This window comes from Apodemus sylvaticus, chromosome 10, assembly GCF_947179515.1.
Source record: "Apodemus sylvaticus chromosome 10, mApoSyl1.1, whole genome shotgun sequence".
NCBI lineage: Eukaryota > Metazoa > Chordata > Mammalia > Rodentia > Muridae > Apodemus > Apodemus sylvaticus.
In genome coordinates this window covers 34,050,126-34,072,961 of record NC_067481.1, presented here as the reverse complement: position 1 = coordinate 34,072,961, position 22,836 = coordinate 34,050,126, and the positions used below count along the sequence as shown (strand labels likewise).

Genomic DNA, 22,836 nt, shown 5'->3' with positions numbered 1-22,836 from the left:
CATTCCTGGGCTGGTGGTCCTGGCTGCTATAAGAAAGCAGGCTGAGCAAGCCGTGAGGAACAAGCACGTAAGCAGTGCTCCTCCATAGCTTCTACTTCAGTTCTTGCCCTAGGTTCCTGCCTTGAGTTTCTGCCCTGGTTTCCTTCAATAATGGACTACAATGTGGTTCTGAAATAAACTCTTTCTTCTCCAAGTTGCTTTTGATCTAGATTTTTATCACAGCAGAAGGAACCCTAAATAAGACAATCACTTACCTTTTCATAATCACAAATAAGTCATTTAAAAAAACCAAGTTAGCAATTTCACATAGAAAGGTTAGTATTAAAATACAAAAGTAATGCATGCCAGAACCTCATGGATACTGCGTTGACATTTCTCCTTTTGCATATGTTTGAGTTTTCAGATGTCACTTTGAGTTCTTGGGTGGCCAGAGTAACTTAGATAGCCTATTCCCGAGAACCTGAGACCTAAACATTTTATCTTACTGTTCCTCCTTTTGCAACTTTGCCATAACAATGTGGTCATCATGCCCAGTCAGAGCAAAGAAAATCCAGAATCTTTAGCATACTTGAGTTTGCCAGATAGTTGGTACTTGAGTTCCTTTCTTATGGCTCAGGTTGCCTTGAACTTGCTTTCTAGCCCAAAACAACCACGAACAACTTCTGATTTCTGTATTCCCTACCTCCCAAGTGCTAGAATTACAGGCACACGCCACCATGCTCAGTTTCTCTGATAGGTGCTGAGGATCAAAGCCAGGGCTTTGCGCATGCTACGTGGGTAGATACTCTGTTAACAAGAGATCCCCAGCCCAGTACATGAGTGCTCTTATGGATGCGTCATTATAAATGGAAGGGCTTTGGTACATTGGGAGTCTTACAGTTCACAGGGAAAATGCATGCTTCTGCAGTGTCTCAGGATTAGTGATGAGAACTAATGTATCGCCCAGCCTAGGGCACAAGAAGTGGTAACATCCACATGAATAGTCTCCTTGTTCTTTACTCTGTACTCTGTGTCCAAACCGTCTAATTCTCTCCCCATGCCCAACCTCCATCTCTTTGATTCTTGAGGACAGACATGATCACAAATGAATCAGAAGGCAGTAGAGATCCCACTCAGCCTTAGCTGTTCCTCCTCCTTTTCTTCTGTCTCCTCCTTCTTTTTGTCCTTCATCTGAATCTTTAAATTTTGCTGAGGAGTGGCCTACTGAAGAACCTCTATTTTTCATACTCTTTGACATGAGCTTAGCAAGTTTAGAGTTTTTGAAATAGTGTCCTGATATGAGTGTCTGTCTCGATACCTACTCTTTGGGTGGTGGTGGTTTCTGAGATCTGGCAGCTGAGATGTGTGACTTCTAATCATGTATTAGCTTCCTCTGATCTTCCAGTCTTCTGGGGCCCACCACTTAGAAATAAGCAAATCAGTGTGAGCAAAACTTACAGTTTGGTAAGTTGTCTAGGGAAACTAAAAAAAGATGGCACTGAGCCACTGTGGTCATTGGATCAGAGAGTTTGCACAAAGCAGAATGTAAGCTCTGATCTCATGATGATGAGGAGTAAGGGTTTCCTCACTGTAAAGTACTTGCAATAACATCTAGCGACAATGTATATGATTCCATTGCGTGAGAAGCTTATAAGGGGGAAATTGGTGAAAACAACAGTAGCAGCAACAGCAATAACAACAACAACAATAACAACAACAACAGCAACGTAATGGGTGTTGATTTCCCCTGGGGTTGAGGTGTTGAGGAAGTCTAAAAGTAAGAAGTCAGTGTGTGGGATTTTAAAAGGTGATGAAGAAGTTATAAAACTCATTGTGGCAGTGGTTACCTGACTCTGCATTATGAAAGAACATTACATTCTTTAAATGTGTGAATTTTATGGTATGTGAATTCTGTCTCTGTATGTTACCTTTCAATCTACAAACAACCTATTATCTCTGCCACCTACTCTATATCACTTACCAATCATCTATCAGTTCTACCATCTGCCAATCATCTATCCTCTGTATCTATATATCTATCTCCTAATAATCTTCTATCTACTTATCTGCTATCATCAACTACCCATCTAGCCATCTGCATTATCTGTCTGTCTCTCATCTGCCTGATATCTATCTCTGGTCAACATTACTGTTATGCTAGTCCCAGTAACTGGCACCAGTTCCATGGACCATTCATTAAAGTAGTCCCTTGAGCCATTGTCCCAACTCTACAACTGCCTCCTCTGTTCATTTTTCATAGAGCATCACAGTGGTCTTCCAAAGTAAAAGAGACCACACAACTGCCTCCCAGTCACAGTCAGTCTTTAGAGGAAAACACCTTCACAGGCCCTATACTGACTGGTCCTGGTGACTTCATCCCACTATCACCTCTCTTACTTGCTCTCTCCAAGTAACTCAGCTTCCTTTCTGACCATCTCAGGCCTTGTACTTCCCATTGGTTCTTCCCACAAAGAACCCCACAACTCCTTTCCTATATCGTATGGGATGTCAGACTCTGGACAGTGTGCACTAGGTATCTGTTGGGTGTCTAAATAGAGCCCACAGTACTTACTGTGGATGCAGAGACACAGACAGTTGTACATTTGCTTCCTATAAATACTTCCCAGTTCTGTATCATCCTCCAAAGGTGTCATATACCTAAAAACTTAGGTTAAATTCCCAAGGAAGTGAGAGGCTCCCTTTCAGTACCATTCATTGTATTTTCATTAGAGAACAATTAAGTGCGTAGACTGATAAACACTAATTGATTTTTGCTGTGCTTAGGGTCTGTGCTTAGTCAACCATTCCTGTTCGGTTACTTTGGTGACATTGAACAAAGGTCTGATGGAAGACATGGGCTTTCACATTGGGTCTACTCACAGTGTGGACTCTCTCTGGCCCCTGTCCGCAGAAGGATCCTCGCAATGGGTACGTTGTTGGTCATGATGGCAATGTCCAGGGGTGTAAGCCCTTCACTGTTCGGTGTGTTCAGATCTAATTCTTCCGGTGTATACTGGTAGAGGAGGAGTTGCACAGCATCCAGGTCCTGCTGTTCAACTGCCTCGAACATGGCTTCATTGCCCTGGAAGTTCTGAAGATGAAAGAAAACAGGCTGGCATGATGTCCCTGCCGGAATCTCGGGACTTTGAAGATTGTCTCAAGGGTGGCACAAACACAAGTGGGTGGTTATAGAACTATCGCTTATCACTTGGCCTTCAAAGCCAGCACTCTGTTGGCCAGTCCATTCATGATTTCTAACAGACACATTGAATGTGACAGGATGATACAGTATTGTGTTGTGTGGCCTGGTCTTTAAATTGATGAGAAAATCAACTCCCCGTAGCCAGTCTGCTGTTTAAGGAAGACTGTTTGCTAGGTTATTAAGAAATGTTCTTAAATACTGGATTAATCCAACTTATCCCTTTGTTTACTGTAGCACCTCTCAGAGTCTATAATCATGTTAATGTGCATTTTATTGAATTTCTTTACCTTTGGGGTAAAGAGCTGCAGGGTGCAGCCAGAGGAACACAGGCATAGATAATGTGGGGACAGGTGGTTTTGATTATGTCTACTTTGTATTCATAGTTCACTTTGATTGTTTCTCCCAATTCTTTTCCTCCTTCTCCATCCTCAGGTGTTATTATCCCTTATCTTAATAGCTAGTTTGGGTCTCATCAGCCCAGACTCTATACTATTAGGAGAGTAATCTTCCTAAAATATAGACATTGCTTGCCAATTCCCTACATTGCCTGTAGATTCATGCAGCCTATATTTGTGGGTCTAGTTTAGTTCAATTAATTCCTAGCATTAGTTTTCACTGGGCTAAGAAATGCTCAGATGATCACTGAACAGTACCTCTGGATGTATCTTTCAAGGTGTTTCTACAGACAATTAGATTGTAAGGGTTCTGATCTAGTCGATGGATTAAATTTTTTTTTAATGGGGTAGCTTTATTGGGAAGCGGTGAAGGGATGGAGATGAAGGCTAGCTGGAGGAAGCAGGTCACTGGGAGCATGCCATTGGTCCCTGGGCCTCTGTCTTGCTTAGGTCTCTCCCTGTATACCCTTCTGCTTCTCATCCACCAAGGACTAAAGAGGAGCCTTTTCCATACATTCCTGTCCTGAAGGTCTTTCTGCTCAGTGCATGAGGCCACGCAGCCATGGACTCTAAGCCATAACCCCCGATAAAGCCTTCCTTCCTTAGGCTGTCACTGTCAAGAGGTTTTGCCACATTCACAATAAAACTCATTAATACACAGTCTGGCCACTACAATCCCACCCTTTCTTGGCTCAGACTCCTGACTATTACATACATTTTTAAGCTGAGGGGAGAGGTTGAAGTGGTTTTCCCAGGAGAGCTACAGTGGCAAGTGGCTAATTGTTTAAGAGGACCAGGAATTGAATATTTATAAAATACAAATCACTTATAGAAATAAAAAACTATGGACAATATGACTTTTGGAAATTTTTTCTTAAAGATTAAGAATAAACAAAAAAGATCTCTGGGATATTCACAAATCCTTTTTTTTTTTTTTTTTTTTTTTTGGTAGCTTTCCAGGGAAGATGGAGACATCCTACTTCAATGTTTATGTGTTATTTTTCTAAGAATTGCTTTGTCTTTAGAGATGTTGGAATGCTATTGGCCTTGATCTAGTGCTGGGATCTGATTAATATGTGGAAGATCGTCAGTGACCAAATGTTTAGGCAGGAAGACTTTATTTTTAGTCTCATCAAAAATTGATTTTCCCTATGCAAGGCTTGCGAGTCAGCTTGGGCTAAGCACAGACCAGGCAGAGGAACCTGGGGAAAAATACAAGACGATTATGCAGATGCTTGTTTTGATGATAGGGTCCCAGAGGAGAAGGCTGTTGTGGTATGCTGTTCTCTTGCTGTAGGACACTGTACAGCATAGAAAGGTGGCTTTTTGACAGCCTACCAAACCAAAGGGCTGCTGATGCTCACCAGGCTAAGCCCCCAGAAGATGGGTGTGAAATAAGAAACCGTCCAAAATCAAAACGTTGCCCTGTCTCCAGCGTGCGTTTATTTATGATTCTTAGTGTCTCCAATTTCTCGTCTGCCAGATTTATTATTCCAATTAAGTGATTTCCTCATGCAAGCTCTAATTTTGCTTCTATCTGGGAAGGTCAGGCCTTCCTCTGCGCTTTAATCTCAAATGTAGCCCTTACCTCCTTGCAAAAGTAATCTAGTTGTTCATGTGCCTGCCTTTTTGACCCACAGCTAGGGCAGAAAACTACTGACAGCATTTGTAATATACTCTGTATGCTGCCTGCTATGACCTCATTGCCATGACAGCTCTACAGGGCAGGCAATTTAGCAATAGGAAAATATTCATTTTTCCTGACTGATACACTTTTCATTATGAAATAATGGGTGTGTGTGTGTCATACCTGATTGTCTTTCCTGGTCTGCCTTGACTGCCTGGGAGCCCAAAGGTGAATGTAATACTGCATTTCATGGAGTGTGGTTGGTAAATTTTGGTATACATGTTTGGTTTTCTACCTATTTTCTTTTGCTGGCTTTTTCTTTTCTGTCTTCTCTCCATTATATAATAAATAGAATTCTATGCCTGGATTCAATTTTGAATGCCCCTGAAAAGTATATGTATGTATATATGTGTGTGTGTGTGTGTGTGTGTAAACATATATATTAGAATCCTATAAATTATTTTAATACTATTATTTAAATGAGCACTGGTGCTCTCAGAATGTCCATTTAATCTGAAAGATTCCATACTTGTCAAACTGAGCATGTGTGTGTTCATGTATGTGAGCAGGAGCAAGCATTGCTAGGGCCTTGAATTGAACCCAGGACCTCATGCATCCTAGGCAAGCAAACTGCCCCTGAATATTTTGGAGACCCAATATTTATATTTGAATAATATAAATTTATTTGGTCTGGTGGTGAAAGAAAAAAATTTAGGGTGAAAATGTCTTCCATTCATCCAAATGTAGTGTAATCTCTCTCTCTCTCTCTCTCTCTCTCACACACACACACACACACACACACACACACACACACACACAGGCTTCCTTCCTATCTTAGTGGACTTTGTGTGTAAAAATGAAACATTCACTAAATTGTTGAACAATAGAGCTGACACGACAGTAGAAAGAGTTCTATTACCACCGAAGTCTTTCTGAGACTCAGCCGATCTGTTCTGGTTCTAAAATAGGCCTCATCAAAGGACGAGTGGCTGCCCTTCAGCTTCTCCGAGAGGTTCCTGTACAGCCGCTTGGCAGCATTGGGAGATGACGGAGCACTGTGTTTTTTTGACTGAGAAAGATGTAAGTTCTGCATTTGCTGGGTCATTTTCGAGCAGTAGTTCCTAGGAAGAGGAAAAGAGTGTACATGACGATTACACACCACAGAGAACTCCATCACCTCCATGGACCGTCTGGAAATCTCAGCTCCAAATGTGATATCCAGCTGGGAAGGGCTGCAGAGATCACCAACCCCAGCTCCTTCCTGCTTTAGAAGAGAAAATGGAAACCCGGGAAAGGAAGCAGCTTGTCTCTGGCCCAGGAGCTGACTGCTGGCAAGAAGGAAATGACAACCCCATTGATTATATGAAGTATCCATTTACATATAAAAACGTAAAGCCTTGGTATCTTACACAATTAGAAAAGTATTACAGTGTTGTATCTAATGTGTGTGTGTGTGTGTATGTGTGTGTGTGTGTGTGTGAGAGAGAGAGAGAGAGAGAGAAAGAGAGAGAGACAGAGAGAGACAGAGTTTTTTCTCTGCCACCCTCCCATTCTTAGAGTAGCAATCAATTGTATCCACTTGAGACATACACCACACACACACACACACACACACACACACACACACAACCATTCTTAGAGTAGCAATCAATTGTATCCACTTGATTAACCTCCCCAATGTGCTCTATAGGATTGACTGATCCTGCTTCCCTTGGATACTCTGGGTGGGAGCCATCTATTCTTGACTTTCTTCAAGTAATATTTGACCACTGCTCCTAAAATCTCTAGAACCCCCACCCCACCCTCGTCATGTCACACCTGAAATCAATTTCTGGGAAGTCAAGGATATCATTTCATAATCTATCCACCGCTAATTTGGGTATTGTTACAGATATCTGGAAGTTAGAAAGTCTGTGGTTGCCTGCTGTCTGATGTGTATCAGATGGGCAAGTGCAAAAAACAGAATTGCTAGCCTGTACACTGTGGTGCAAAGTGCGGTCTGTTCCCTGAAGCCCCTGGGGCATTGGTGCCTGAACTTTCTGAAAAACGAAACAAAACGAAACACTCCCACCTTCTATAGCATTTTGAATGACATCTTCCACTTGGGCTGCTAATACCAACTTCTCTGGATTGATGTTCTCTCTGACAAATGGAACACCACCATCATTTAATATCCTTGGCATTTAAACATCCTTAGGTGCCTTTTCAAACTAGCTTGCAACTCTTCCAAGATATAAAGATGGCCGAGCCCGATTTAGGCTTAGCCATGCTCAACAGTTCCTGCCCAGACTTCGCTAGGTAGATGGGATTATATTAGACAGGTGTCACACAGCCTTGTCTGTGAGGGCAGCTTTATATACCTTTAGTAACATTTTAATTGTCCTTAAAGCCGAAGCAGAATAGTTAGGTGATTTATCACTTTTCCTCTCCAATCTACAAATTCTTTATCTTTGACTCAATAGCAGCTACAGGGTTTTCTTTAATATCTCTTTCCACAAAGCTCCAGATTCATACACAGGCTATCACGGGAGGATTGCTTTAACCTCTTTATTTCTGCCTTCTGTCTCCAGCCTTCTCCTTCAGCACTAACACCCTAGTTCAAGCCATCTGTCTTGTCTACATCATTATCCTTCCCAAAAATAACTCTGCATTCTTTTGTATCTCCCACAATGCCCAGGAGTCCCGTAAATAAATTTCTGTCATTTGATCAAATTCCAGCTACTTGCCCTCTAACTGATGACACCTACCCACATGTCCCCCTTTGTCCTTGCTCATCTCCCATCTGTCCCCTTCTGTCAATGTAGGATGACTCTCTCTGCCTTCCTGACTTCCGCCCCATGAGCCCCAGCTGTCCGTCCTTCCAGGCTATCCTTAGTGTGTTTCCACTCTTCAAGCTTTCTTCCATCTTTATGCTTTCTTTATTCCTTGATATTTTAAATGTATGTGTGTGTGTGTGTGTGTGTGAGAGAGAGAGAGAGAGAGAGAGGTGTGTGTGTATGTGTGTATGTGTGTGTGTATGTGTGTGTGTGTGTGTGTGAGAGAGAGAGAGAGAGAGAGAGAGAGAGAGAGAGAGATTATTTCTGTTGTCTATCCCTAAGGCTATGCTCACTCTTCTGCAAAGGGACAACCTTTGACTCATGCTTGACTGGTGATATTGCTATCTTCACTATCTTCAGCGTATGTGGATTCAGGTGCCTTATTTCGACCCTCTGACCTTATTTATCACATGCAATCAGACAACAGAACATTGGGTGAAACGTTGTGAAGATTAAACTGGTGAAGAAATGAATCGCTCTCTTTTGCTGCATGGCAGCCTAGCAATAAATAGCAGCAACGATTAAGTCACCCCAAGTCTTTTTTGCAAATCCACAGACACCAAGATTTAGACTCATCATTCATCTTTCTTACAGGCTTTTAACATAGCCTTATGGCTAGTTTTTGTATTTTGCTTTTTTTTTTTAATCTTGATAGAAAAATGCAAATGTAGTTATTTTGTTTTTACATTTTTAAAGTCATGCGTACAAGCATGAAAATAGAAGGTAGAACTCTCAGGTCTTGGAGGGGAACGTGAGATTAAAAATAAAACAAAATTGAAAAATTAGACAAAAGGGGTTGCTTATTTAAGGTGGAAAGCTGAATCCAGGACTCATATCCAGCTTGGTTACATTCTCCATTCCCATTGTCCCCAGTTTTTGTTAGCCTTGAAAATCAAACCTCCTTGAAATAAATGAGACTGCAAGGCGCCGGCGAGGGATCATGAGGTTGGTGGTCCTTCAACATTTCATTTCCACCCCTTAGAAGTATCATTATTTGATCTGTCTGCTTGTTCCCTAGGAGATCCACTCAGCATGCTTGTCATTTTTGTTTGACTCACAGCCCCCCCACCCCCCCACCCCAAGAGCAACGGGGCCTCTTCCTCTGGAGAATTTGTTTTCGGACATGGACATTTTTTAAACAAGTCTTTGAAATCACTCTCAACTTCGGGAGTAGTTTAGAAACAAAGGGATTTGGAAAGCTCTGGCGATGTTACTGAGAGTCTAGCAGAGCATGCTCATGCCTACAGACGGGATCCAGGTAGGAAAGAAATATTATGAGAGGCTCCTGCTCCCCTCCCCCCACCTTTAACTGGGAGGCTCTGTGCAAGCAGGAGATGAAGATTAAGGTAGAATTGCCACCACCTTGGAATGTTGGCAGTGTGTCCTAATGTATACAGGATGGAGACTCCCTGATTCTAGACATTAGAGTCATCTCTGGTTTGCTTCTGTCACTCATTTACAACTAAGCAGGGATGTCAATGGCTGTATAGTCCAAAAATATAGCTATCATAGATTTAAGGTCTAAAAAGTTACTAGACAACAACAAATGCCAGGGAGACAGGATGATATGGTTTTCACAGTTGCTATATAATTGTATAATTATTAAAACGCCTAGCTCTCAGCAGAAAATTGAAAGACATAAATAAAACCCATGTCACATATGAGAAGATAAACAGGTCAATCACCATTGTCCCCAAGGAAGCCAAATGTTACCATTACTGCACAAAACCTCCAACCATTTTGAGTGTGTTTAAAGAGCTAAAGGGAATCAAGTCTAAAAGGTTTAGCAAAAATGGCATCTCACTAAACCAAGACTTTTATTAAAGAGATTGAATCACAAAACAGAACAGAGTAGACCTGGAACTGAAAACTATAATGACTGAAATGAAAAATTCACTGGAACTCAACAACACACTTGTGTAGACAGAATATCCACATGCTTCCAGATAAACCAACTCATGCTAAGGAGAAGAGGAAACATTGCACAGTCACTTTGATAGATGCAAAAGGCGATTGGATTTATTATACAGAGAATACGATTGGAACTGAAAAGAACTTGCAGGTATATAAGGGAACTTCTTCAGCTGGAGAGAATGAATAAAGACTTGATTAAGTGTTGTTTTTGTAATGTTCCCCACAGGATCACGTTTTGAACATGTGTTCCCTAGGTGCTGACATTATTTGGGAAGTCTGTGAATCCTAGCGGGTGGAAGTTTGAAGGTTACGCCAAGCCTCTACTTCTTGTCTCACTCTCTGCTCCATAGTTTACCATGAGGCCAGGAACTTCTGTGTCTCATTTCCTCTGCCATGAACATTCCCAGTGTGATGGACTGAAGCCCCCAGAGTCTATGAGCCGACATAGAATTCCCACCTCTCATTTCTGTCAGGTTCTGTGGTTATAGTAATTAATATGAAATTATAGTCAACATCACACTAAATGACTAAAGGCCACCCCAATCAAAATACCAGCTGAAAGGTACTTTTGTGGTGATATTTGTAGAGAAAAGCAAGGGATCTAATGAAGGCGAAAAAATGTTAAAAAGGATAACTAGCTGTCTTGTACGTCCTGGTCCTAAGACTGGCTATAAAGCCACAGAGGTGAAGGCTTGCAGGGTCAGTTTTAGAATCACTATGTAGATAAAGATGATGAAGTTAGGATAGCAATGCAGATACCTGAAATAGAACCAAGGCCCTGCAAATAATCGGAACACATAGGGTTAACAGCTTTTGGAAAATGCACTGAGGTAATTAGATAGGGAAAACACCTGTCAGTGCTGTAACACTGGGATAACCATGGGTAAGAACCAAAACTAAACACCTCCAACCCTGGCTTCACAACCTGTGCAAAAAGCTACTTTGAAGTAAATCATAGATCGTTTTTATTGTAGGTGTTGGTATGTGATGTTTGTGTACCTGTGTGTGTGTGTGTGTGTGTGTATTTGTGTAGGCTTGATGCTGTTGACAAGAGTATTCTTCCATCAAGATCTGCCTTATTAGATAGATTGGGACTTCTCCACTGAACTATAGTTCATATTTTGGCTAGTCCAGTCAGCCAGTGGCTTCAGGGACCCTCTGTCACCACCTCCCTTTGGGCTGGAAATAAAGGTGGACTACTATGCCCACACAGGATTTATATGGATTCTGAGGAACTTTGTTCCTCATGTTTGCATAGCAACCATTGTACTGGCTGATCCAGAGATCTAACTGTAAGTGCTACAACTGCAAATATTCTAGACAAAAATACAGATGATTTCTTTTTCTTTGAATTTGGACAGAATAACATTTCTTAGAGGAAACACTAAAAGTGAAAGTCACAAAATAATCCTCAAATTGGGCTTATCAAAAACTAGTGTTGTTTGAAATGTTACAGCTTTATATGAACTCTGTCTAGCAAAAGTGACAGGCCTGAAATGAAGAGGCAGCCTGCAGAGAGGAGCATCTGCAGACAGACTCCATGGCTACCTGCAGCTTGGGGTCTGCTGCTTCCTTACATACCTGAGGAATTTCTGCCAAATACCCTTCCTTGGGTGTGTTTTTTCATCACATTCATTCTGACAGTCGCTGCCTCAGCCCTGGCCCAGTGACACTGTCTAGAACTGTCAAAATTAGGCCACTGAGAAACAAGAGGTGAGACGTCCTCAGGAGATAGAGAATTCATTTCCATTTCCCTGCCACAGACTGCCCTGGAAGCTCCTTATCAACAATGTCTAATGCTTTGAAGAAGAGCAGCCCCCATTTCCTCACGTGCTTAAATATGGGTTTTGCTTGCATGTACACACCACACACATGCTTGGTGCCCACAGAGCTCAGAAGGGGGCATGAGAGCCCGTGGAACTGAAAGTTATAGCCAGTATGAGCTACCACGTTGGTGCTGGGAATCAAACCCCAGACCTCTAGAAGAGCAAGCCTGTGCTCTGTAACATCTGAGCCATCTTTCCAAGCCACCACAGGATTTTACTCATGAGGCTGAGTACACTACGTGCAAGCCCAACTTCATTTGCTTTCCCTCCCTCGTCTCTAATGAGTTTCCCTTTTGCCTTTGACTCTGGTGACATGAATTTTATCTTCCAATATACAACGGGGTGATCAAGCTGTGCTTTCGTAGATGGAGATAAAATATATTAACAACCAGGTCCAGATACAAGTACCATCATTTTATCTTTATACTTTATCATTTTATACTTGAGTTTAGCTAGAAGACTGAATAAAGGGTTTCTTCATTTTACAAACAAGGAAACCGAGTCCCAGAGAGGCTAGGTAATTTATCCAGGACCTTATAACCAGAAAATCAAGCAGAAAGATGTAAACTCTGACCCCCAAAGTCTGTGCCCTCTGACACCCAAAGCCAGTGCTTCTAACAGTTCCACTACCATTGTTGCTAAGGTGGCTTAGCCTGGCTGCCTGGCAGCTTCTCTGTGCTTGACCTTCATTCCAAAGTCAAGACTTCTTGTCCTGGTTATGGCTGCATTGGAGCTCGGTTGTGGAAAGTTTTCAATGCCACTGTACTTTTGGATGCAGTCTGAGCCAGCCTGGATGAGAAGTGGTTTTGAGACACAGCATATTAGAAACTGGAGCTTTAGTCATTCCCAATAGCTGAGGGGACAGATGTGCTCAGCAAAGGGGACATTTTTGACCAGGAAATATTGTTCTTTAGGCTATGATGTGAATTGGAGGACCTTCTGACTTTAACCTACCTGTCATCAGACTGAAGAAAGTTTGACCCCTTCTATTCTCCACCCGCAGTTAACATGACAGGTGTGCCTTTGATTGCTAAGGGGTGGCCAACTCTATTACAGCATTGACATATAACAGTGGGAGCTACCTTTATAGTCTCTGTGCCCTTTGAAATGAAATATATATATGAAATGTCAGTTGTGACTCATGAGGAACACTGATTTTTAAGTTCTTATAAACATTTTTAAAATTATATTTGAAAGGGGAAATCATTTGCAATGTAAATAAAAATATATCAATAAAAATTATATTTGTGTGTGTGGGGGGGTACACTCATGCTTGTACATGCAGTGGACATGTGCTCATGGCATAGCATATATGTGGAGGTCAGTGACAACTTTTGGGAAGGTCCCTTCCTTTAGTGGGACCATGGTCAAGCCGGCTCTCCGAGGTCTCTTAGAGAAACACTAAGCCCAGCTAGGAGAGCACTGCATATCTTAACACTGTTGACTGTAGAGTCATATTGATCCATATTGCTGATCCATATTGCTGGCCCTGACATTTAGTTTTGGAGAATGTGCTTATGGGGAAGAAGGCCAATCAGTAATTAATGGCAACTCTGCAGTTCAAAATCTACGTGCAGATACCTAACTGCGGCCTAGGCTTCCTGTGAGTGGCTCTGGGAACTCACAAGAACGTAGATTTGATCTTCCACAGTCACGAACTCTCAGATTTTCTGGGATTACAGAAGCCCTGTGTGCAAGATTTTCAACACAAACACAGGGGAAGTCCTACACAAGTTAAAGTGGTTACTTGAGCTGCTTCCAAGAGTGTTCACAGCTTAGAAGGAAAGACAGTGAGACGAACACACGGCTATGAAATAATGGGCCAGCTGAATGACAGCATAGACTCTGCAACACTTAGAGTTGGGCAGTAGAATCATGTGCGTCTCAGACCATTCGTGCTGCTGAGTGCATGACTCACAAATTAGTCGACTGAGTGTCTTATAAGCAACTGGAACTTATTTCTCACAGTTCTAGAGGCTGGGAAAGCCGAGACCAAGGTGCGTGAAGATTCAATGTCCCTGTTCTCTGGTTCATACACACAGCCTTCTTTCTGTGTCCTTGTAGTTGCATGGTCAAGCCGGCTCTCCAAGGTCTCTTAGAGAAACACTAAGCCCAGCTAGGAGAGCACTGCATATCTTAACACTGTTGACTGTAGAGTTAGGATTCCATCATCTTCAGTTAGTTGGAAGGGACATAGTAGCCATTTGAAGGCAGAGCTATTATTATATTGTAGTAGCAATGCATCAAGGCTCTGTTAAAGGGCAGATTCGAACGCAAGCCACATGGTACAGTATCTGACCTCGTAACCTCTAAATATTTCCCTTAAAAGGCCTAAGACAGAGAAGTGTAACAGAGAAGTGAATGGGTGACATTGTGAGCAACAGGAAGTGACAATAGAAAAAGAGGGACTGGAAAATGGGTCTGAGAAGGTGACATGAAAATAAGTTTGAATGACAAATGCTAACTAGTTAGCAAGAGTGGAAATGAAACTCTAGGGACACAAGCTCAAGTTAGGATGTAGAGGTAGGAAAATATGTGCCTATGGGCTGTAGAACATGCTGGAGGCAGGGAATGGAAGCCTCCCGACTTTGACATGTGCAGAGGTGCATTTCATCAGGTGCTGTGTACATGAACCTTAGCCTGGAGAGGTAGCAGGGCTGGGACATTCAGGATCTGACACACTCAATAAGGAGCAAATACATTAAGCTATGTAGCAAGGAACACCAGACACCCTTAAGTGACGGATGCATCAGTTGCCCCAATGTGATCATTCACATTACCTACACACACATGAATTTCACAGTGCAATTAATACCTGTGTACTATTAGTACATCCCAATTAAAAGTAAAAACACACATTCTTCAAAGGCTGAGATTTGCATTTGGTGGTAGCTAGAAGGTTATTTGCAAAAGGAAGGGGTGTGGGAGTATTGGATTCATATATGAATCTCTTGAAAAAAAAAAAGCCAGAGAGCTCATGACTGTAGGAGTCACCAACTGCCTTCTGGTTAGAATTTTAAAGCCACTACACAAGAAGAATGAATGCATGCCGGTGCTGTGAATCTGTTCAAGAGCCTATGGCTGTGGAGGTCCCAAACCATAGTGGGGAACCTATTGTTATTACTTTGCTATGTGAACATGGTGTCCAATGGCCTGCTATTTCCTGTACATCCTCTCAGGAATACAGCTAGGGCAGCTCTCAGCCTTGGTCAGGACAGCTCTGGCTTGAAGTGGGCGGTGATTAACATAGAGAATCCTTATGACTGAGGAGGGGTGGAGACTGAGTGAGTCCACCCCAAATAGGACATTTGCTTTCCCCAAGGCATACATAATGGATGGGGAGTAATGTAAGATCCAGAAGGTGGGAAAGGGTGGCAGGAGAAGCTGTCTTCTGTCCTTGACAGGTTCTTGTACGTATAAACTCCCAGGAGCAGTGGCTGCTTGCTTATGACGGGATCCATTGACTCTCTATCATGGAGAAGATATTATACCCGAGGTATCTCTCTATACCTGAGGTATCTCTCTATACCTGAGGTATCTCTCTATACCTGAGGTATCTCTCTATACCTGAGGTATCTCTCTATACATGAGGTATCTCTCTATACCTGAGGTATCTCTCTATACATGAGGTATCTATCTCTCTATACCTGAGGTATCTCTCTATACCTGAGGTATCTCTCTATACCTGAGGTATCTCTCTATACCTGAGGTATCTTAATGGTTAATGGTTGCTCAGGGAAGTGGAGTCATGTTCCTCAGTGGTGTGGACACGAGTGAATACAAGCACAATTAAATGCAACCTCTACCCACGCATATCTAAGTGGGCCACACACAAAGACATGAAAAAATTAAGGAATGAACTAAAAAACAAGAGAGAAAGAGAGAGAGAGAGAGAGAGAGAGAGAGAGAGAGAGAGAGAGAGAGAGAGAGAGAAAGGAAAAACTCCAAGAGAGAACACTGTGGGATATTTTTTGATGATCTCCCCCCCTTGCCCCTTTTAAGGCAAAGATTTCTGTAACATGAAATACATCTCCAACATTCATCTTTAGAATGTCCTGACAAATACAAAGTGTGTCCCTAGCAAATATTAATTCTCCACCTGTGCCAAAATGTGGATTTCACAGAGGGGAAGAAAATCTGTTCTTCTCCAAGTGACTTTGAACCTAGTGGTATTCAACCTGTGGGTCGAATATCAGAGAGTCTGAATATCAGACGTGTGACTCATAACAGTAGCAAAATTACAATTGTGAAATAACAATAAAATAATTTTATGGTTGGGTTTCACCACAACATGAGGAACTATAATACAGGGTCACAGCATTAAAAAGGTTGAGAACCACTGATCAAGAGGATATCTTCAAGGATTCCATAGAAAGAAGGTAAACATGACCGAAGCATTACTTTTCTGATCAAGAGCAGGGTAAATCTGAAGGAAATTCATGAAGGTTGGAGTGAGGCCAATAGAAATCAGAATAATTGATATGATAATCATTCATCAGTTGGACACCCTTGAGGTTAAAATAATACACTCACATATGGGAAGGGACCAATGGCTAATGAGTTACTCCTTCTGAGAATGTGTTTTCTAAAAGACAGAAATACCTAATAGTCCACAATCGCCAAGGAAATAACTTCACTTACCTTAATACAAGAGGTATTAATAGTTTATGGGGGTGAGACAGTTTGATGGGGGCTAGAATAGCCTTCTAGAACTCCTCACACTATGGTGCCTTTATAGATGGTAACACTGTAAAACCAAACATCTGAAAGTTGTGAGTTCTATCCATGGATTCTACCCACACCTGCCCTCCTCCCACCATAAAACACCTGCATATGTCTTTTTAAAAACTTAAGACTTCAGATTTTGGAATCATGTGTATAGAAAATCAGTTACTGCTAACTGAAAAAAAAAATCTTGAAGAAATGCCCTATTTATTTAAATTTGAGTTTCTTCATGTTTAACTTTTTGGCTCCGTTCTCTCTTTAACTAAATGCAGCTAAGCTTCTTACCAGATCCTCTGTATCCCTTAGAGGAGGAAAAAGACACAATCCCCTGGCCCTCACATGCATGCCCTAAGGGTCTCTGATGGTTTGAGTGTATGAACAAGAGCACTGTGGACAGAGCTGAAAGCAGTGTCTTGTGGCTATGCTAGCCAAGCTTAGCATGTCTACTTCAAAATAGCCAGGAATGGGGGAAATAGAGAGACGGAGATCCAGGGAACCCAAGGGAATTGTCTGGAGTGTGGGAATTAGTAAACACACTCTTCTGTCCCGTCATCTTACCAAGTTGTCTAACCAGTAGGCAACCCTGTCTCTTTGATTGCTCACGCCATCATTTGTGAAACAGTGACCGTCACTTGGGAGGAAGACTTTTCTCTGTGATAGAGTAGTGGCCTGGGGATCCTTTCAACTAGAAGGGGCCTCACCCATCTCTCAGATTTCCTGACTTTGGTTTTTATTTGAAGAATCCTGCTGTTCTCTGTTCTAACATCATCCGTCTTTGTCAGCACCCGAGGCCACAACTTCATCGAGTGGCCAGGGGTCTACAGCAGAGGGAGTGCACCAGAGACTTTAAACTCTATGACATTTATATGGACCCCTAACTCACCAGAGATGGATTGAGGCTCTCATAAAGCCTCGGGGCAGCCGGGCAAACAAGACTAAGGGGACCAGCTAAAGACAGTAGGAAAAGCCATAGCAATAGCTCTGCCCCCTTCCCCACCCACCCCTGCAGAGGTCAGCTCATATCTTGTTTGGGACACGGGGAAGACAAGTAGATATGGGGGTTCTCAGAAGCCAGTAGGACAACCGACTCATCTTTAAATATCAGTGGTACTCCTTGTGGTCATGGACATACCAATAACTAACACAGGCAACCAGACACTTACAGAGCCCCACTTTGAAGCCTCTCTGTCAATCTTAGTGGAATAAAGAGAAGATGGAGAGTCAAGCAAGACCTCAAAGGCACACCTGCCGTGTCACCCTAGCAGGGATCTCACTATCCTGTGATCCTCGCCGCCAGTCTTCCTGTGGCTTATGGACAGGCTGGCCCAAGGTAGACAGAGCTTTGATCTCATGTTCTACATGCTTATCCCGCAAGCTAGAGTGAAAGGCAGCAGCAGCAAGCCTGGGTTTGCATCATCAGCATGGCGGGACCTACTTTACCAGATCCAACAGGTATTTTGTGAGATGTTCCGAAACCTGAGTGAAAAATGATCTCTACCACAAAATGGTCACTTATTTTAATAGCTAATGGTAGGCAGTTATGCAAGCACTTCATGCGACTGAGCTTGCTGCAAGGAGAAAGCCCACTTGTCAGAAATGGGCCTCCCCCACCCTGATCCTTGCTCGTCCACGTGGCAGTGTATGTACTCTCTCAGACCACCACGTACATGCCTAGACACATTCTTCAAGGACCGCTGCAGTGAACTTTGGAAGATGCACACATTAACATATACACACACATACACATATACAATTTAAATCACACTAACACAAGCACATTTAAAAACTCATCAATGCCAGAGAAAGCCCCACATTTATATATGGAGAAAGAAAAACAATCAATTTGACTTACCAGCGTAATCTCTTCGAGGCAGCAGAGGAACAAGTTGCTGGTAAGTGTCCAGTGCTTTCATTCAATAAATCACATTGGCTCTGCTTTCTCCTGTAGCTCAGCCTCTGCGCAAAGCAAGCGAACCTCCTTCCTATTCTGTGCAAAGAATAAAATGCGAACAGGATCACTCCAGGCAAGAGCCGAAGTCCATGATCACTAAGCTTCTTCCAAAGCGAAATAAAAGCAGGAACGATGCATGGGGAGAGGAGGGGAGAGGGAGACAGCGTGGCTTAGAGTCTAGGTATATTCTCAGGACTGCAGCGGGGGGGGGGGGGGGGCAGGGGGGGAGGGGGGAGGCTGGTTTTCTCAATCGTGTGTGTGTGTGTGTGTGTGTGTGTGTGTGAGAGAGAGAGATAAAAGGGGGCCATAACTTCAGTGTGTGTTTAGCCTATCATACCTGCAAGGACCATTCAGAATGGCACTCGGGAACAACAAGCGTCGGGGCACACAAGACTGAATCAAAATCAACTGTCACTCACAGGTTCACAAAGGGACAGTGAGGCAGCCAGCGAGCTCTGTACCACATTAGTGGAGGGGAAGAGTTATCACCTGTGACTCAAGAGCTCCTTCAAAGATGTGCTCCCACAGCTGCCGGGCTTCAGCAGCACACAGGTGGCAGCGGCGTCCCCTCTCTCCTCTATACTTTTGGTAGGAGTGGGGGGAGGTCTCTTAAAAGAACTGAGGCTCTCATCTTAGGCATGGTTCTGAGGGGGAGTGAAGCAGTAGTCAGCAAACATGGGGCTTAGGATCCCACGAGGCTCAGCCTCATGAAGAAGATTCCTATGCTGTTTCTGTGCCAGCCACATATGGGTGTACCTGGCTCCTTCCCCAGTGCTGTGCTTCACGTGACGAATGCAACACGAAAAATGAATTTCCTAGAAAGCCATGCAAGAAGGCGTCTCTTATGTCTCCCTCTGAAATAAAAAGCGCAACGACCTTTGTACATATTGGTTATGTTAGAGAAGCTTTGCTGCCTAAAGAGCTCATATGTAACACACACACACACACACACACACACACACACACACACACACACACAGTCCTAACCTAGCAACAGCATTAAAGATCTTTGTAAAGCTCTATTGAGGTACACTGTCAGATGGATGCTAAGCTGCTGCTTCAATGACTTCAGATATAATTTCAGACTCTGATTAGACACCCCATCTGCTTTCTCTTTTATGCCTGGAGACAAACCAACCTCTAAATTTTGTATATGAGTCTCTAGTGAATCAGGAGATCCACTAGAATCTCTTGGTCATTAGCAGAGAGGTGGAGCGTTAATTTGGGGTTGGTCATGTCCTAAGCTAATGGGCAAGGCATCTTGTATTCATGAAAACTCTCCCCTTTTCTGGAGACATCCTGGCGCCTGCCAGCTCACTCTGACAAGTGGCAGGTGGTTTTGGAGCTGGAATTTGAGGTAAGAAAGTGACTCAGAAGGGGCTGAGGATGCATCGCAGTTGGTGGAAGGCTTGCCCAACCTGCACTTCCCTCTTCGGGGCCCCATCAAACTGGGCATGGTAGTACACGTCTATAATTCCAGCACTTGGAAGGTGAAGACAAGAGGATCAGAAGTTCAAGTTAAAGTGGGGAGTTAGAAGCCATCCTGGGACTCACAAGACGTGGAAGAAACCTGTGATTCTGAAAGCTAGGCAACTTGGTGGTCCAAAGGAAGAGCTCACTTTGGTTTCCTAGAGATGTCTTACTTCTCTACTCTTATTAGAGCGTTTAGAGCGCACATTATTTCTAAAACATTTATCCTTTTTTAAAAAGATTAGTTGAGGAGGTAGGAGTGGAGGTATGTGCATAAATGTGCCTGTGCCTGTGTGTGTGTGTGTGTGTGTGTGTGTGTACAAGCATGCGTGTTCCTGCTACAGTGCATACAGAGGTCAGAAGACAACTTACAGAACTTGGTTCTTTCTCTTGTTCCGCCCCAGGAGCCCTGAGGATGGAATTCGGACCTTCAGGCTTAGAGGAAGGCAGGCACCTCAGCTGGGAAGCTGAGCCGTCTTGCTTTTCCTATTCTCCCTTTCTGTCTTCATCTATATCTATCTATGGAGCATGAATATGGAGATTAGAATAATCTAAGTTGGGACTATGGCAGTCCAGGTGGGCGAGACATCTTTTTATTTTCCATCCAGGATTCAGGCTGTTCTTTTACAGCTTAAACCAAGTGATTTCCAGGTGAGAAGGTTTACTATGACATCTAGGAGATTTTTGACTTTAATACAGTTTTACTTTGTTTCCATCTGTTAAAGTCATGTGACTCTTGAGTAATTCTATCATGATCAGAGACTACTGGGTAGGTGGCTTGGTGGGTGGTGGAGTGTGTCACAAGTTCTGTCTTCAGTGTACCCCCAAGAGGATATGACAAGATGTCTCTTGTCATAGTAGTCCAATTTCTGGGAGTGTGCTGAACATCTAATCTAAAAATCAGAAGTACAAAATGCTCCAAAACCTCAAATATTTTGCATATAGATACAGCAGAAACAAGTGGAGAAGTCCATGCTATTAAAACTATTAAAAACATATTAAAACACCTTGGAGTTATATGGGTAAGGTATGAGAAACAAATGAGTTTGTATTTAGACTGGTCTTGAAATCCTAGGATGTGTAGAACTGTTTCAAAAACCCAAATCTAAAACACATTTTAGTCCCAAGCATTTGGGGTAAAAGGTAATTAATCTGCACCCAGTGTCAGGTCAATAGGCCCAAGTCCTTGGCAAAGGAGCTTCAGGACTCCTTAGCACCTAATCTATTCTTCAATGTATATTTATCCATGTCCTTAAGAAAGTAGATATACTGTGTCACACAACTGCATGTTACCTACCGGTGTAAGATCCTAGGTGCACCTTAGGAACAGTATCCTTTACTGAGCTTCCTTAATCTTCTTGACCTAATGTCTTCTTCCCTCCCTACTTGCAGTCAGCCTCAAAGTCATTTTGAATATGTTTTGGTTCCTTAGCTATGCCAGATGTTTTAACACCAGGCCTTTGCACAGGATGTTCTGGCTGGAGGCTCAGCCCCTTTTTAATGGTTAACTCCCCTACATCCTTGAAGTTCCAGCTTAAACCTCTTCTCTGGGTTTTCCTGAGCCTTGGGGTCCTTGCCCCATAGTCCCAGATGTGGCACCCAATGCTCTCTTTCCTCACCACTTTTTGTCACACTTGTTGTGCATTGTTCATCTCCTTTGCATTGTAGAGCTTGAGTGACTTTCAGGTCTCCTATTCAATGCTGTATTCCAGTGCCTAGCAGAGTTCCAGGCACGTGGAAGGCATTCAATATATACACAGTGTTTCATCAACGTGCATGTACTTGTTGAATATTGAAGGAATAACTGAAAACCCCAGAAGAAAAACTACAGGAGGCCTTAGGAGGCAAAGATCTTGATGTTTTCTTGGTATGATCTGTCTATGTCTTCTCATCAAGCATATGCACTGAAGACTTGCCTCCTCTGACTAATTCTTTTCAATTAATCTCAGCCCATACGGATCACACACCCTCACTCTGTCCCCCACTCCCGAGCACTTTCACAGCATGTTCTTGCTTTTTTGTTCTCCAGATGTTTCCTGGGGTTTGTGTCATGTCTACAGCCTGGTATTCTCCATAACTCCTAGCATAAGCCTGCAATTAGCAAATGCTTGATTCAACGAACAGCAGGCACTCAAATGGGGAGTTTCACGATCAGAGCCTTGTAGGAAGATGACTCTGGTTTGTGGGGGGATGGATGGCTCAGATGAACCAGACTGAAAGGGGAGTTTACTAACGACTACAGCACAGACTCTTAGGATCTCAAAGAAGACTTCTGTTCTCTTTTCCTCTCCCCTCCATGTCCTAACACCAGTGCCCTCCTTGGGAACACTGTGAACGTTCCTTCCACTCTCAGAACGTCCCTCCACCCAGTTCTACCCCCACAGTCCTCTTCCTCGCTTAGGTTGTCATTGTGCCTCACTGATTTGATTAAAATGTCCTTTGAAGAAAGAGATGACAATTTTATTTTCCCTCATGCAGCCTCTGCAGCTCTTGGCCTATTGCCTTGCAGATAATAACTGCTCAGTGAAGTTGAAGAAAGGAAAGCCTTTATGAAGCTGGATGGTTGGAAGGGCATGAGGGAGAGTGGGGCTATCTTACCAAAGACAAAAAAGACACATTTAATGACAGCAATGCAACTGACCATAGTACAGGTGGGAATGAATGAGTATCATTCACAGGATTTGAGCTGCATGCATAGGGGACAGTTGGTTACTTCCTCCTGAGATGTGTAGGGAGGAGTGAAAGAAGTTTGTACCATTATATGCATGAATAAAGACTCCTGCAGATTGGCAAGAAGAGAGTCCAAGGCACAGAGGCCCTTGGACTGTGGCAGGGATGAGTAGTCCTTGGAACTGGACTGTAGTAAATAGTCACAGATGAACTTGTTAGAACTTGTCTCATAAAGCAGGCCTGGGGAGGCCTTGATGCTGT

The 22,836-nt window shown here is 43.0% G+C and overlaps 1 protein-coding gene across 1 annotated transcript in view; it reads right to left on the bottom strand.

Annotated features, from left to right (window-relative positions):
• The window catches only part of Ankfn1 (ankyrin repeat and fibronectin type III domain containing 1), a 150,938-nt gene extending 132,474 nt beyond the window's left edge, over nucleotides 1-18,464 (bottom strand). Inside the window, exons 1-3 of the mRNA XM_052195564.1 lie at nucleotides 18,337-18,464; nucleotides 6,123-6,324; nucleotides 2,860-3,070 (exon numbers count right to left, since the gene is read on the bottom strand). Coding sequence (XP_052051524.1) covers nucleotides 2,860-3,070; nucleotides 6,123-6,308 — 397 coding nt within the window. The 5' untranslated portion in view covers nucleotides 6,309-6,324; nucleotides 18,337-18,464. The remainder of the gene's footprint in view (nucleotides 1-2,859; nucleotides 3,071-6,122; nucleotides 6,325-18,336) is intronic.
• Nucleotides 18,465-22,836: the final 4,372 nt, after the last annotated feature.